Genomic DNA, 14638 nt, shown 5'->3' on the forward strand with positions numbered 1-14638 from the left:
CATAATCAACGAGGAGGAATTCAGACCGATGATTGCAAAGCTCTGCGCCCACCACCTGACGAACGAAAATGGCCTACGCCTCATCGATTTCGTCGCCTCCAAGGACATGATTATTAGGAGCACCATGTAACAACTGCGACAGTTGTTACATTGGAATGACACGAAACAATCTACGTAAAAGACTTAATGGACACAGATCAAACATAAACAAATTAGACAAAATATTAAATGATGTAAACACAAACACAACCACAGCTACTACAGCCTTAGCAGAATCAACAACAGCTCTTATAATGCATTCCGTACAATACACACACAGATTCAACCTAGACCAAACACTAATTATCGACCAAAGCAACAAACCATCAACTTTGCCATTTCTAGAAATGTGCCATATAACGAATACTAACAATACTGTAAACAAACGAACAGATGTAGACAGTTTAAGCACCACATATGCAGGTGTATTACACTGCATCAAAAACATCCACCAACGTAAAAAAACATCGCATAGCAACACAAACTCAGATGGGACATAGATGAACTTTACCACTAGGGAACTGCTACCAAATTCAGAAAGGGGTTTATAACTCAAAAAGCAAAATTGCGCCAAAGTGTCTACGCCAAAAATTAACTAGTGTTACAAAAACCGAAGAGTAAGACATCAAACTTGAAATCAAGACAAATAATGTAACTTTTAACACAAATTATGTAATCCACAGTATGTACCAACATTTACACCATCCGACAGTTAAAATTAGACAAAATCACAGCAAACAAAAAACGAAATACGTATCGTAAGTAGGGAACAATTACTAACAGTCACATTCAATAAGAAAAATATAATTATTTTAGTTTCCCCTGAAGAAGACACCATCCAAAGTGTCGAAACGTCGGGTTAGATAACAACTCGTTTTGATTTAACAAGACTGCGTAGCCGTCAAAATCCGAGTTGCACAGAATACAGTCGATTCTCCCCCATCTATTAGGAGCACCTTCTTCCAAAACTACCTCCCTTATCTATCGTTACACCTAGAGATCATCCCATAAGACGAAATCGCAAATCGATCACGTTCCAATTGACGGATGGCCAAAATGATTGAGATAGGCAACTTTTTTTTTTCTCTCACAAAAAAAGTTCAACATGCTGTAACTTTTCATAGAGTGCATCAAAATTTCTCAACCTATTATATGTGCATTATTGGTACAAATTTGAGCTCGATTGGTTGATCTTTCGCGAAGTTAGAACCGTTCTGTTAAAACACTAAGTTTAAGACAACTAATTTTTGAACTGTCATATCTCAGAAACCATTGAACCGAATTGAATGAAATTTTGAACGTTTATCCACAATATATTGATACTTGATACGACGTTATAAGATATAAAAAAATTTCAAACGAATAAAGTTATACTGGTTTGATATTTTCACCCATATAGAGTAAATAAAATGAGTAAAATTTACAATACCACCCAAAAATTACTAAAAGTGTTTTTCCGTTAATCCAAATAGGCTCTAATTTATCTTTTTAGAGATATTTTGAGAATAGAAGTAGAAAATCTTTGGATATCAAAACTAAAATTTAATGACATTGATGTAAAAAAATTACACTTTTTCGAGAAAAAAACCGAAAAATGGTCAATCCATGATAATTTTTTCAACGTTCAAAAAATATCTGTGTTTTAAAGACTTGTGAACCATAAATGTATTGTTGATAAACGTTCAAAATTTAATTCAATTCGGTTCACTGGTTTCAGAGATATGACAGTTCAAAAATAAGTTGTCTAAAACATTGTGTTTTACGAGAATTGTTTAGGTTCACAAAAGATTAACCAATCGAGCTCAAATTTGTACCATTAATAGTGTGAAAAGTTACAGCTTGTTGCACTTTTTTGTGAGAGAAAAAAAGTTGCCTATCCCAAACATTTTGGCCACCCCCTGTAGATTCTCTCGCAACCCGCCTGAAGCATACCCAGCAACTGCTATCACTGCAAAGCTGCGAAGGGTGGAACCCACTACATGTTTGTCATTCCAGGCGTAACATGCTTGCTGGTTCGTATCACTTTCGGAAGGGTGATTCCAGAAAGCGGGTCTAGTGATTGTCTCGTGATGGTCGCGATTATTCGCAGGACTGCGTACAAGTAATCGGAGTTTTCGAACGACGCGTACTAAGGACTAAGGTTCAGCGGTGTGCAGGAGAACAATGTTTGACGGCGAAAGAACACCCACGTTGCACTTTACGGTGAACCCAGCATCCAGAAGAGAGGAAACGGTTGGTACGACATGTTGTTAGAATGCCAAACAACAACTCCGCAATGTTGGTGTTCGTTACTGGTCCGATTGACACAAGGCGTGAAGCGCAGAGAGCATGATGGGTGTACCAAGTAGAGCGTGTTCTGGCCAGCATTGTGCGTGACCGAGGATGGAGAGCGACTGCCACGAACCGAGTATTGTGGCGTACTATTGTTGGCTATGTCTGAATGTGATGTTGAGCAAATAAATGTATGTTTGCATGCAGTTATTCTTTGAATTTCTAAAAATTCTTTATTCACGCTCCAGTTGTGGAACAATTTTTTCTCTTCATCTTCACCGTCTCTCAATTCTCAGCCCCATATTCCCGGAAGGACGCAACACCAAATCGCCCTGAATGCAAATCGAGTCCGTTGTCTTTCCCGGCGAAAACTTGTACGCCAAGAGCAACTTTACCAGCGTTACTTTCATCTCCAGCAGTGCGTACTTTTGACCGATGCAATTCCTAGCTCCTACACTGAACGGAATGTAATCGTACGGTCCCCTGGTCCCAGGGGCATCGTCAGAAAATCGTTCAGGATCGAATCGTTCTGGGTCGGGAAATACCACCGCGTTACGATGGACGTTATACAGGATCACAACAATGGCGGTTCCTCTGGGTACTTGGCATCCATCTAGAATGAAATCAAATTGCAGATATCCACCCTATGTCACCTCCACATATACTCACCAATTTCAACATCTTCCAGCAGCTCCCGTCCAATGATCGGCACCGATGGGTAAACCCGCAGAACCTCCTTGATCACCATATCCAGGTACTTCATTCGCTGCAACGTCCCATTCGTAAGCGGACCATGTCGCTCCTCCTCCGTTTCCAGCACGCTTCCGATCTCCTCATACAGCCGTTTCTGAATATCCTGGTGCATGGCCAAAGCCATTAACGAGAAGAAAATCCCTGAGGTGGTCGTATCGTGTCCTTCGAACATGAACGTGTCAACTTCCTCCCGGATGTCCGCGTCGCTCATAGAGGTCTCATTCATCAGCAAGTCCAGGAAGCTCAACCGTTTCTTTCCGTATACTCCGTCATCGTCGGATAGTACCACTCTGGACGCGGTACCGTCAGTGCCAGTGGCTTGCTTCTTCTTTAGAGCTTGACGTTTTGCTTTGATCACGGAGTTGGTGAAGTCGTGCATGGTTTTGATGAGTTTTCGCTGGCGCCAATAGAACGGATGTAGAAAATAGAGCAGAGGGAATGATCGCAACGCGGAGAAGGTTCGTTGGATGACGATGCTTCCGAAGTCCTTGATGGCTTGGACGTAGGCGTTGTCTGGGTTGTCCAGAGCGTTGATCGATACGCCCATGGAAGTTTCTGAAAGGTCGATACAGAGAATGAATAATAGCCAGGGACGATGGAAATTCGCGTCAAAGTTTTTGTGGGTTACCACTATGAGTTTTGCGGTCCTATATGTTTGGCCGTTTTGTCGAAGAAAAATCCAATTTGCATGCAAAATAATAATTTATATGGATTTTTGAAGCGTAATCCTAATCGAAAATGTTTTTTTAAATTTCTTTTTATTTGTGAATATTAACTTAAGCTCATTCTTCACTGTGAGGTGCATACCGAACTGAATCATATAGTCTCCTACCCCCTTCCTCTGATGATAGTTCAATGCAGAATCATTTGACAGCCTCTTTGTGTTGGCATCACTGCATGAACCACTGCTGCACAGCGGATATCGAACATGCGCGATCGCGGGCTTCGCCATCGCCATTGCAAAGTACAGTGTCGAACGGTCAGGACGTATCTACGTGGATCGGTGTGTCTCGTGTCGAGTTATCCGTACAGTAATATTTCCGCAGGCTGTTATTCGCGTATTTGGTCGTGTATTTACATTGGCGATCCTGCCAGGAGGCTTATTATGTAAGTATTATAGTGATCAAAGGAATTGAAACGGAATTGCTCGGCACGGGAGCATAAAGTGAAAATTTGACGAAGTTTGTTGGTGTGTAATGGAAACCACCAGGTGTAACAAAATGGCGGCTAATGAATAGCTGGGAAAACAGTAAAGAAAACTGTACAGAAAGGTGTGTGATTCAAAGGGTTTAAAAGACGAGTAATGGAAACCGTCTGGGAAAATTTCGAGCCTTAGGGAAAATAGACGTGTAATGGAAACCGTCGAGGAGCAAGGCAATATTCAGAAATGGGTGCGTAATGAAAACCGCCTGGAAATAGCTTGCCATGCTGGACACCTGGCGAATGTGTAAAGAAAACACTACCTAGTAAAAAGTCACATGGGAAGCACTAATCGGCTCAAAATGAAACGGTAACGAAAACCGTATTCAATTGACGTATTGAACTTTTTTTTCCTTTCGCCAAACATGTGGGAAAAACGCTCTAGGTGCTGGTCAAATAAAAGTTTATTTGAAAGACTCGCAAAAACATGGATCGTGAAAATTAATAACGAGATCTAAGTGCTACTCTCTCTCTTATTTTGCTATTTGCAGAAAGTTGGTAAGAATATTTCGAATAGTGGAAATGTCGGACGAGGGCAAGTATGTTCGTGCGTACCGCTTCAGCGACGATGATGACGAAGAAGAGAACGAAGAAGCCGGAAGATATGTTCGTGCTCCGGTGCTCTCCAACGAAGAATATGGGTACGACAGCGAAGAAGAAGACAACCTATGTGTAGCAACAACGGACGTTGAAAAGGAGAACGAAGTGCTTAAGGAACAACTTGCGAAGCTGAAGAGGACAGTAGAGGAGATAACATCGAGGAACAAGCGAACCCGGGACGCTGGTGTCGAAAGTAACGATGCTGAGGAAAGTTGGACTTGTTCTCGTAACCACCCGTCAACAATCGAAAACGCTCCCAACATCCGCTGGGACCAGATGAAGCCTTTCCCGAAGAACATCCCTGCCAACAAGATGTGGGAAGAATGGACGAAGTATATTGAGAACTTCGAAATTGCTGCCCTGTTGTCCAACGCTGTCGACCCTGTGCGCCGATCCCAACTTCTTTTCTTATCGATGGGCGAAGAGATGCAGGGAATCGTTCGCGCTGCTAAGCTAAGGCCAAACCTGAACGACAGCGATTGTTATGCACTTTTCGTGAAGAACGTTGAAAATCATCTTCGCTCCATGACCGATACCGCAGCAGAGCATGAGGCTTTTTCGTGTATGCAGCAGGAGCGAGGGGAAACAGTGGTCAATTTTCACGCCAGGCTCATGGAGAAGGTGCGTCTCTGTCGATATAGTCCAAGCGACCAGGAGCGTTTTGTCCGGGCACAGCTGCTCAAAGGTAAAAATAACTTGAATGCTAAAAGAAAAACTATTAGTTATTCCTTAATTGATTCATATTATTTGAAGGGATGGCAAACCGGGAGCTGGCGAAAACTGCAAGAACATTCGGCCATGAAACTAACTTCATTGTCCAATCGGCGACACGTGACGAGTCATACAGAACTGAATCTACGCAAGCGAGTAATACGTACGATTCGGTGGTCAACCAGGTGTACAGCAGGACTCCGTTCAGACCTCCAGCGAAGCGCTACGGCAGCTTTGGGAAACTTAGCGAACCCCGTAACAAACAAGGCCGTTTCGATAACCGTTCTGTTAACAGCCGACAAGAGCATTGCCCAAGGTGCAATAAATGGGCGCACAAGAATCGCCCGTGTCCGGCATTGAGACTTAAGTGTCACGAATGTGGTTCCTTCGGTCATTTCGCGGTGGTATGTAGAAAGAAACGGATCAATGCCATCGATGATGCCAGCCCTCAGGAAGCGAAAGTAGAGCCTAAGGAAGAAGAGGTAAAATGAGTTGATATTGTTTTCAGTGATTTTCGAGAAATATAATTGATAACTTCAGAGCATAAAGTTTTTTTTTGTCTTCTATTCTTGACAACAGCTCAATGCATTATCTCTAGAAGACGTCCTAATTGAATGTCGAGTGGGATCTTCCAGTCCCGTTAAATTCCTTATCGATTCAGGAGCGGATGTCAACGTGGTTGGTGGAGATGATTGGGTAAGTCTACAGGCCGAGTACACATCGGGGAATGCTAAACTAGAGCCTATCGAGATATCTTCGAACCGAAACCTGAAAGCGTATGCTAGCAACGTCCCAATGAAAGTAGATTTTGCTTTCAAAGCAGAAATAGAACCACTACGGTCCAAGGACAAAGTCGCAGCAGAATTCGTCGTGGTCATGGATGGTAAAAGATCTCTTTTAGGCAGGTCGACTGCAAGCGATTTGAAATTGCTGTTCGTTGGCACACAGGTGAATACCTGCGAAGTCACGCCAAACAAAACGTTTCCGAAGATGCCAGGTGTCGAAGTCAAGTTTAGCGTAGACAAAAGCATACCACCGACCCGCAATGCTTATTACAATATCCCGGCCGCGTACCGTGAGGGTGCTCGCAGTCGACTGTTGGAAATGGAGGAGAGTGGTATTATAGAAAGGGTTACCACAGCACCAGATTGGATAAGCGGGATGTCGGCGGTGGCAAAGGGAAAAAACGACTTCCGGCTCGTCGTGAATATGAGAGCACCAAATCGAGCCATCAAACGCGAGTACTTCCGTTTGCCGATGTTGGATGAGATGAAGATCAAGCTACATGGTGCAAAATTCTTCACCAAACTGGACCTGAAAAGCGCATATTACCATTTGGAGCTCTGTCCAGAATCACGCGATCTCACAACGTTTCTGGCGGAGAACGGAATGTTCAGATTTACGAGACTTATGTTTGGAGTAAATTGCGCGCCAGAGATTTTCCAAAGGGAAATGGCTAGAATTCTGGAAACCATTGAAAACAAAATAGTATATATAGACGACGTTTTGCTGTTTGCCGACACCTTGGAGGAATTGCATGAAACAGTGGCTCAGACTCTCGAAATTCTAAAGGCGAATAACCTTACTCTAAACGAAGAAAAGTGCGAGTATGACAAAACACGAATTACATTTCTTGGTCATGAGCTAGATGAGGATGGCTTCCACATTGAAGAAGCAAAGGTTGATGCTATTCAAAAATTTCGTCGTCCTTCGACATCTTCAGAGTTACGGAGTTTCCTCGGACTTGCATCATTTGTAAGCCCGTATATAAGAAATTTTGCGAGCATATCGAATCCACTGTGGTCGCTGGCTGGATCGAAGTCTTGGATTTGGAGTGAACAGCATGAGAAAGCATTCAACGAGATAAAGGATCGAATAATTCGTTGCACCGTTTCGTTGGGCTACTTTTCGGAGCATGAGGATGCCGTGCTATATACGGATGCTTCACCAAACGCACTGGGTGCTGTGCTGGTGCAGGAGTCAGCAGGTAGAAACCCTCGAATTATCAGCTTCGCATCAAAGGCATTAACAGATACGGAAAAACGATATGCTCAGAATCAAAGGGAAGCCCTAGGTGCCGTTTGGGCAGTGGAGCATTTTTCTTATTTCTTGCTGGGCAGACATTTTACTCTACGAACGGATGCCAAAGGAGTTACCTTCATTTTAAACCGTTCCCGCGAATCTACGAAAAGAGCACTAACCAGAGCAGATGGTTGGGCGTTAAGACTTAGTCCGTACAACTACACTGTGGAATATGTTAAAGGTAGCGATAATATTGCGGATCCATCGTCTAGATTGTACCAAGGCGTAGACAAACCTTTCAGCGAAGAATCGAGTCCCTGGGAAGTAGCCCACATAGAAGCGAATGTTGCCAAATTCCTGTCCGAAGATGAAATTCGCGAATTCACTTCCAGCGATAAGACTCTACAAAGGGTAAAATAATGAAATATGCATTTTATTTTATAGTAAATTCATGTATGCTTGTTTTGTCATCTTAAATTTATCAGGTTATAGAGTCCATGGACTCGGGAGAATGGCCAAAGCGACTGAGTAGGTTCCAGGCAGTTTCGGAAGATTTGTTTGTGAGAGAAGGCATGCTGACTAAACTTGGATGTGTTGTGATTCCGGAGAAACTACGTACCAAAACGCTGGAGGTCGCTCACGCTGGCCATCCTTTAGCAGCAAAACTGAAGAGTATTTTGCGAGAACGTGTTTGGTGGCCAGGGATGTCAACGGATGCTGAAAAGTGGGTAAAGTCATGCAAAACGTGTGCTATGAATGGCAGGCCAGAGAGGCCGCCACCTATGCGGCGAATGTTTGCTCCGAAATCAGTCTGGGATACGATCGCATTGGATTTCAATGGTCCATATGCCAGGTTTGGCGGGATATCCATCCTTGTGATAATCGATTACAGGTCTAGGTATGCCATCGCTAAACCTGTTAAATCAACCAGCTTCGACAGCACCAAGAAAGTTTTGGATGACGTGTTCAATAGAGAAGGATATCCCCTGGCAATCAAATCTGATAATGGGCCTCCGTTCAACGGCGTCGACTACAAAAAATATTGTGAAGACAGAGGCATACAAACGATTTTCTCCACTCCGTTTTTTCCTCAGCAAAATGGCTTGGTGGAAAATTTCATGAAAGTGGTTAATAAAGCCATGTCATCTGCGTTACTGAATGCCAATAATTTTAACGATGAACTGCAGGCGGCCGTTAATGCGCATAATGCTTCAGCCCATTCCATCACCAAGATGGCACCGGAAGAAGTTCTGACTGGTAGGAAAATCAGACGGGGCTTACCTTTAGTAAAACCTGGTAAAGTGAATATTGACGATCAGTTGCTGGACAAAAGGGATGCTGAAGCTAAGCTTTACTCCAAGGCCATCGGCGATTCACGCCGGGGAGCAATACCCTGCACTGTCCACCCTGGTGACGTTGTCATACTGGAACGACAAACAAAGGCTAAAGGCGATACAAGATTCGACGAGAAGCGGTATTCTGTTATCAAAGAGGACAACGGTAGCCTGCTTTTAAGTGATGAGAATGGTCAGTTGCTACGTCGGCATGTCACACAGACCAAAAGAGTACTTGAGTGGCGTAACCCAACTTGGATGACAATGCGAAAGACGATAATCAGATTCAACAGTCAGCCATGTCCTCAAGATCGTCACGGCAGAGGAGAGCACCTGCTCATCTGTCGGACTATGTGAGACTAACAGAAGCAGATAGTTAAAGGAAGAAAGCTACGACGAATGTTAAGTAGAGTGTATAAATAAACGAGGTGTTGAAATTTACATTGCATACTCACAAAGTTTATTTTCCATGCAGTTTGTTTTTCTTATTTTCCTAAGTTCGGGTTTCCCAGTCATTATTCCGAGCGGTACCCCTCTAACGTTGACACATCGAGACCGGCGAAGCTTGCTGTGATTCCTCTTGGTTGAACGATTGTAGCGGGATGACAAGTTCGACGTAATCGCTATTACCGATCCCATTCAAAAAAAGGTCGTTGACCATAATTCTGATATGCAGGGCCAAGTGTGTCATTCCATACAAGGCGTCGATATTACTTTTCATAGCCAAACCTAGCCAAACGGATGCTGCGCTAGCGGGAAAAGTTCTCGTGAGCCTTGAACTGGATCTGGAGAATGAAACATCTTCTTAGCTACCTTTATGTGCTATCATTATTGCAGATCATTGTTTACCTGAGGATGGGTTTCTTCCTTAAGTGTTTGGGGAGATGAGCAAAGCTGAAAATTAATGATTACGCGATAACTTTTTCGGAAGAAATTTAGAATGAAGCAGTCACTTTTGATTTGTTTTCATTTTTCTTCTGTTTAACGGTGTGCATTTTGACAAAAGCTGCTGTCGTGTAAACTGTTCTAAAAACTGCCATACACTCATGAGCGTCGTTGTCATATTTGTGCTGGTAGGGGCAACTGTAATACAAAGCGGTTCATTTGTCCACTGTCTATGGATGCATCAAAATTCGTCGACGTTCAAATCGTCGACTTGTATCGTTTTTATCGACTATCGTTCATTTCCCACTAGTTGCATTGGTATTAGTGACAACCTGGATTTTGATAATCCAAAACAAAACGATCATCCGCGGATGGTTCTCGCAGTACTGTTTATCCGAAACTTTTGCCGATAATTATTAATTTACGCGTTTTATTTTTCTTTGGAGTGTCACTAGTTTTAATACAAATTAAATTTTTATACATATTGCCTGTGAGGATAATAACAAATCCGAAGACTAGATGGTGATGCCGTACAAATCGGCATCCGGAGAGTCCGGAAGGTGCTTTCAAGAATCCAGATTGTACCACACATCGGTTAGCTGGCTGGAATGGGGATCGTGGCTTTGATATCGAGCTGGATGACGATATTGCCGCTTGGTGTGAGAACTTCCACGATAATTATAAGACAATCTAGGAACCGCGGATTTCCTAGCGACTGCGGATGTTCTATACGAACACGCGAAATCCATATAAGTGCAACTGAAGCTGTGTGCTAACTGTCCGGACCATAATTCACCGCAGAGCAATTAGCTGGCGTACACGGGTGAGTTTCAAATATTGGTCCCTTAATTTGGAATACATATGATATGCGTTGATTTTCAGAGCTGGATGAGACGCCGCGTAATGTTCTGCATAATTGTGGACTACGGTGCCGCGAGATGATCACCCCGAAAGTACAAAGTACGGAAGATAATTGCTCGACAGCACAGAAGCTGGCTAGATTCCGTTAGATCTGGACCTGTTAGATGGATTCGATGAGCATACTTTGTGATGCCACTGTTTATTCAAGATAAGATATCGATTGCTGAAGACCGCCTGAATAGGGCCGACTGTGGGACACTGTTTCGGAAACGGAACGAGAACTGCAGCTGGAACTGGTGTGTTTGTTTGAACTTTAAGGACAAACGTCTTAAAATCCCGCTTCAACGGTACAACAGAACTTCAGACGCACAAATCTCAAGAAGCAAGATTCAAACAACAGTGCATTTTATTATTCTGTTCTTGCTCACTTGTAAAAAGCTTAAAATGAGAACCTCAGGTGCGCTGGTTTTGTTTACGAAGAGATTTGTGCTTTCAAAGTTGTGAGTAGGTGCCAAAGTCGGCCATAGTGGCGGCCATTTTGGGATTCTAACAAGTCTGTCCTTAAGGATCAACTGGAGGCTATCAGATAGGCCTCCCATTATCAGATCAAACGGAACGACTTCCCCTGCTTGTGCAAGATTACTGTAAGTGTTAAGTGGGAATGACATACCCTCAGTGTACCAGTAGCCGCTCGTGTTCCAATCGCCGATCAAGAGTGTAGAAAACAGAGTTCCCTGCAAAAATAATGTTTTTCCACGGATATTCAAAATATGCGTGCCAAATTTTACACGGATGAAGACAATCTTACATTTTTATGCCAATAAACATCATTTTTAAGACGGTGAGCGGCTATTGGAACACGAGCGGCTACTGGTGTCTGATGGTGATTGACATTCAAGTTTTCTTTGACACGATTACAGGAGAAACCAAGTAGTTGCGGCAAGATATCGAGGGCGAACAATGGGATGTCCCCGAGAATGAACCCGCGCATACGCTCCGGCTGGATGAATTCCAGGTTCATCTGGTGGACTCGAAGGACATACTTCTCGCCATGTTATCGGAACTCAGGCGGCAGTCGGTTATTACCGACCTTAATCGGTGCAAACAAGATTCCCCACATTCAGCTGGCCAAGTGGGACGATGTGTAAATGATCTGGCCATCCAGCTGGAGCCGTCGGATTGGACCTTGACGAAGAAAGTGTTCAACCAAGATTTTCTAAGCTGTCGTTTGCTCTACCAAAATTTCCATATTTTAAAAGGCACTGCCGTCTTCCAATGTGATTTATAAGATTTATAGCACCTCGAAGGCATCGGTCATATCCTAGGAACTATGCTTACACGGGGGACCGTATAGAAAAACTGGAAAATCTGAAAATATTGAAAATGTTCTCACCTTTGAATATCCGAAGATTGTTTCAGAGAGTTCAAGCAGAAAGGGAGGTGGTAATGTAGCATGGGTGGATTCTAGGGATTAGTGTAGAGGTGGCAAGGGAAGGTTGAAGGGTTTGGAGGAGGGGAATCCATACTGGTTTTAAGGAGGGTTTCAGAGAATTTTTAGAGGTTCTTCTTCTTTATGGCTCTACGTCCCCACTGGGACTTGGCCTGCCTCGCTTCAACTTAGTGTTTTTTAGCACTTCCACAGTTATTTTTAGAGGTGTCAAGGACGGTTTAGACTTTAGACGGACAAATCAAAAGATCAAGGACACTGTCATAAAGTGTTCAAGAGGATATAAGGCGTTGTTTGGGTGGGACATAAGGCTTAGGGGTGTAGGGGTGTTCCAGGACATTTTCAGCAGATCTACATACGTTATCAATGGGGTTTTGTTACCATTCTTCTGATGTGCAACATTCTATAGGTCTATGAATTATAGAGTTATGTCCATAAATGTAGAAGGTTCTCCACAAGCTCTCGCGAATATAGGCATCAAGATACATGCACATACATACATACATTTATTTGTTCAACATCATATTTAAGACAAGACATAATCAACAATAGTACGCCAGGCCAGGCCAGTAGGCATCAAGATCTACAAGCGTAATCAACAGATTGTTACATAAATAGGCTGACCATCCGTCCCGTATTTAACGGGACAACTTAATTTTCAAATACTCACCACTGGTACATTGCGTATGTTTTTGACTGAATTAATCGTTATTTCTAGTTGAAATAATATCACCGACGAACCGACGTGACAGTGGTGATTCAAAACTGTCCCCCCCAAATTTAACGGTCGACCAGCGAAGCGAGCGAACGCTTCTGTCAAATCAGTGCAGACACGAACCTCTTCCTATATGAATACACGGGGGTTTGGAATCATGCTATCAAAACAACGCGAGCCGTTATAGAGGAGGCGGTAGTGTTCGGCTATTTTTCATCATGGCGTCGGGGACAACAAATTTGAATTTATTTGTTCTAGCTGTCACGTCGGTTCGTCGGTGATAATATTATTTACCATATCCATTTCTGTTTTGGGACATTGATTTACTTTTTGTTTAGTTTCCAAAATGTGTCCCGTATTTAAACGGGACAAATCTGGTCAGCCTATACATAAATGATACAGTGCAATACATACAGACCCATTGAGCATTGTTCTTTAAAGAACAAATTTACAAAGATATTCTAGGTCATCCAAGGACGAGAGTAAAGGCCTTGAGATCTACAAGCGTAATCCATGGATTGTTGTTACATTACTGACACGGTGCACCATCATAACTGGAGCATTGTTCTGTGAAGAACTAATTTTCAACGATGTTCTAGGTCCTCCAAGAACTTCCGCGAGTGAAGGTCGTCTGATCTACAAGGGTAACCAATGACCTTTTCTTATTCTACTGTTTCGGTATTAGCCGCCGTTCATAAATAACGTAACGCTCCAGGGGGAGGGGGCGACCCAACTAACATTTATTGTGAATGTAAACGTCAACAAAGCGTCCTTAATACGGCTTGATGCTGAGTTACTGTGTTGTACATATGGACGGAAGCTTCTATGCAAGCCCTATACGAATGAATCTGGCGAACTTAATCAGCTTGTACATGCTGTGCGATCAGCTTCTATGCCACCTAGTCATAGCTCTTTTTCACAACTCCTATGTAACCACTAACTGAATAACATCTTGAGAAGGCGCTTTTTCAGCCTTTTTGCAGTTGTTAAATAATAGTTTTACCACCGACGAACCGACGTGACAGTGGTGATTCAAAACTGTCCCCCCCAAATTTAACGGTCGACCAGCGAAGCGAGCGAACGCTTCTGTCAAATCAGTGCAGACACGAACCTCTTCCTATATGAATACACGGGGGTTTGGAATCATGCTATCAAAACAACGCGAGCCGTTATAGAGGAGGCGGTAGTGTTCGGCTATTTTTCATCATGGCGTCGGGGACAACAAATTTGAATTTATTTGTTCTAGCTGTCACGTCGGTTCGTCGGTGAGTCAACGCTGAATAGAAGGAAAGCTAGTCAAATATAAATCATAAGCTAATACACGACTGCAAAACAAGCACCAGAGGGTCTCCAGTTAGCCTAGTGGTTAAGGCTAAGGATCGCCAATCCGGAGACGGCGGGTTCGATTCCCGTTCCGGTCGGGGAAGTTTTCTCGACTCCTTGGGCATAGTGTATCATTGTACTTGCCTCACAATATACAAATTCATGCAATGGCAGGCAAAGAAAGCCCTTCAATTAATAACTGTGGAAGTGCTCAAAGAACACTAAGTTGAAGCGAGGCAGGCCAAGTTCCCAGTGGGGACGTCGAGCCATAAAGAAGAAGAAGAAGAAGAAGAACAAGTTTGTCCTTAAGGAGTGAACCTAATCTATGTAGAGTTGAAATGGGATTCATAAGATTTATTCTGATAGTTGTAAACTAGGCCGTTCGCAATGCTGTTTTATTTTGTATGGCGAGTTTAAAAAATTTTAAAACTCGCCATACAAAATAAAACAGCATTGCGAACGGGACAAGCATAGTAC

At 43.1% G+C, this 14638-nt stretch overlaps 1 protein-coding gene across 1 annotated transcript in view; it reads right to left on the reverse strand.

Moving 5' to 3' along the window:
* Positions 1 to 2548: 2548 nt before the first annotated feature.
* The window catches only part of LOC109402042 (cytochrome P450 4c3-like), a 59342-nt gene continuing 47252 nt past the window's right edge, over positions 2549 to 14638 (reverse strand). Inside the window, exons 2-3 of the mRNA XM_029867137.2 lie at positions 2980 to 3618; positions 2549 to 2923 (exon numbers count right to left, since the gene is read on the reverse strand). Of these exons, the coding sequence (XP_029722997.2) occupies positions 2586 to 2923; positions 2980 to 3618 (977 nt within the window). The 3' untranslated portion in view covers positions 2549 to 2585. The remainder of the gene's footprint in view (positions 2924 to 2979; positions 3619 to 14638) is intronic.

The sequence above is a fragment of the Aedes albopictus genome, chromosome 3 (assembly GCF_035046485.1).
Source record: "Aedes albopictus strain Foshan chromosome 3, AalbF5, whole genome shotgun sequence".
NCBI classification, from domain to species: Eukaryota; Metazoa; Arthropoda; class Insecta; order Diptera; family Culicidae; genus Aedes; species Aedes albopictus.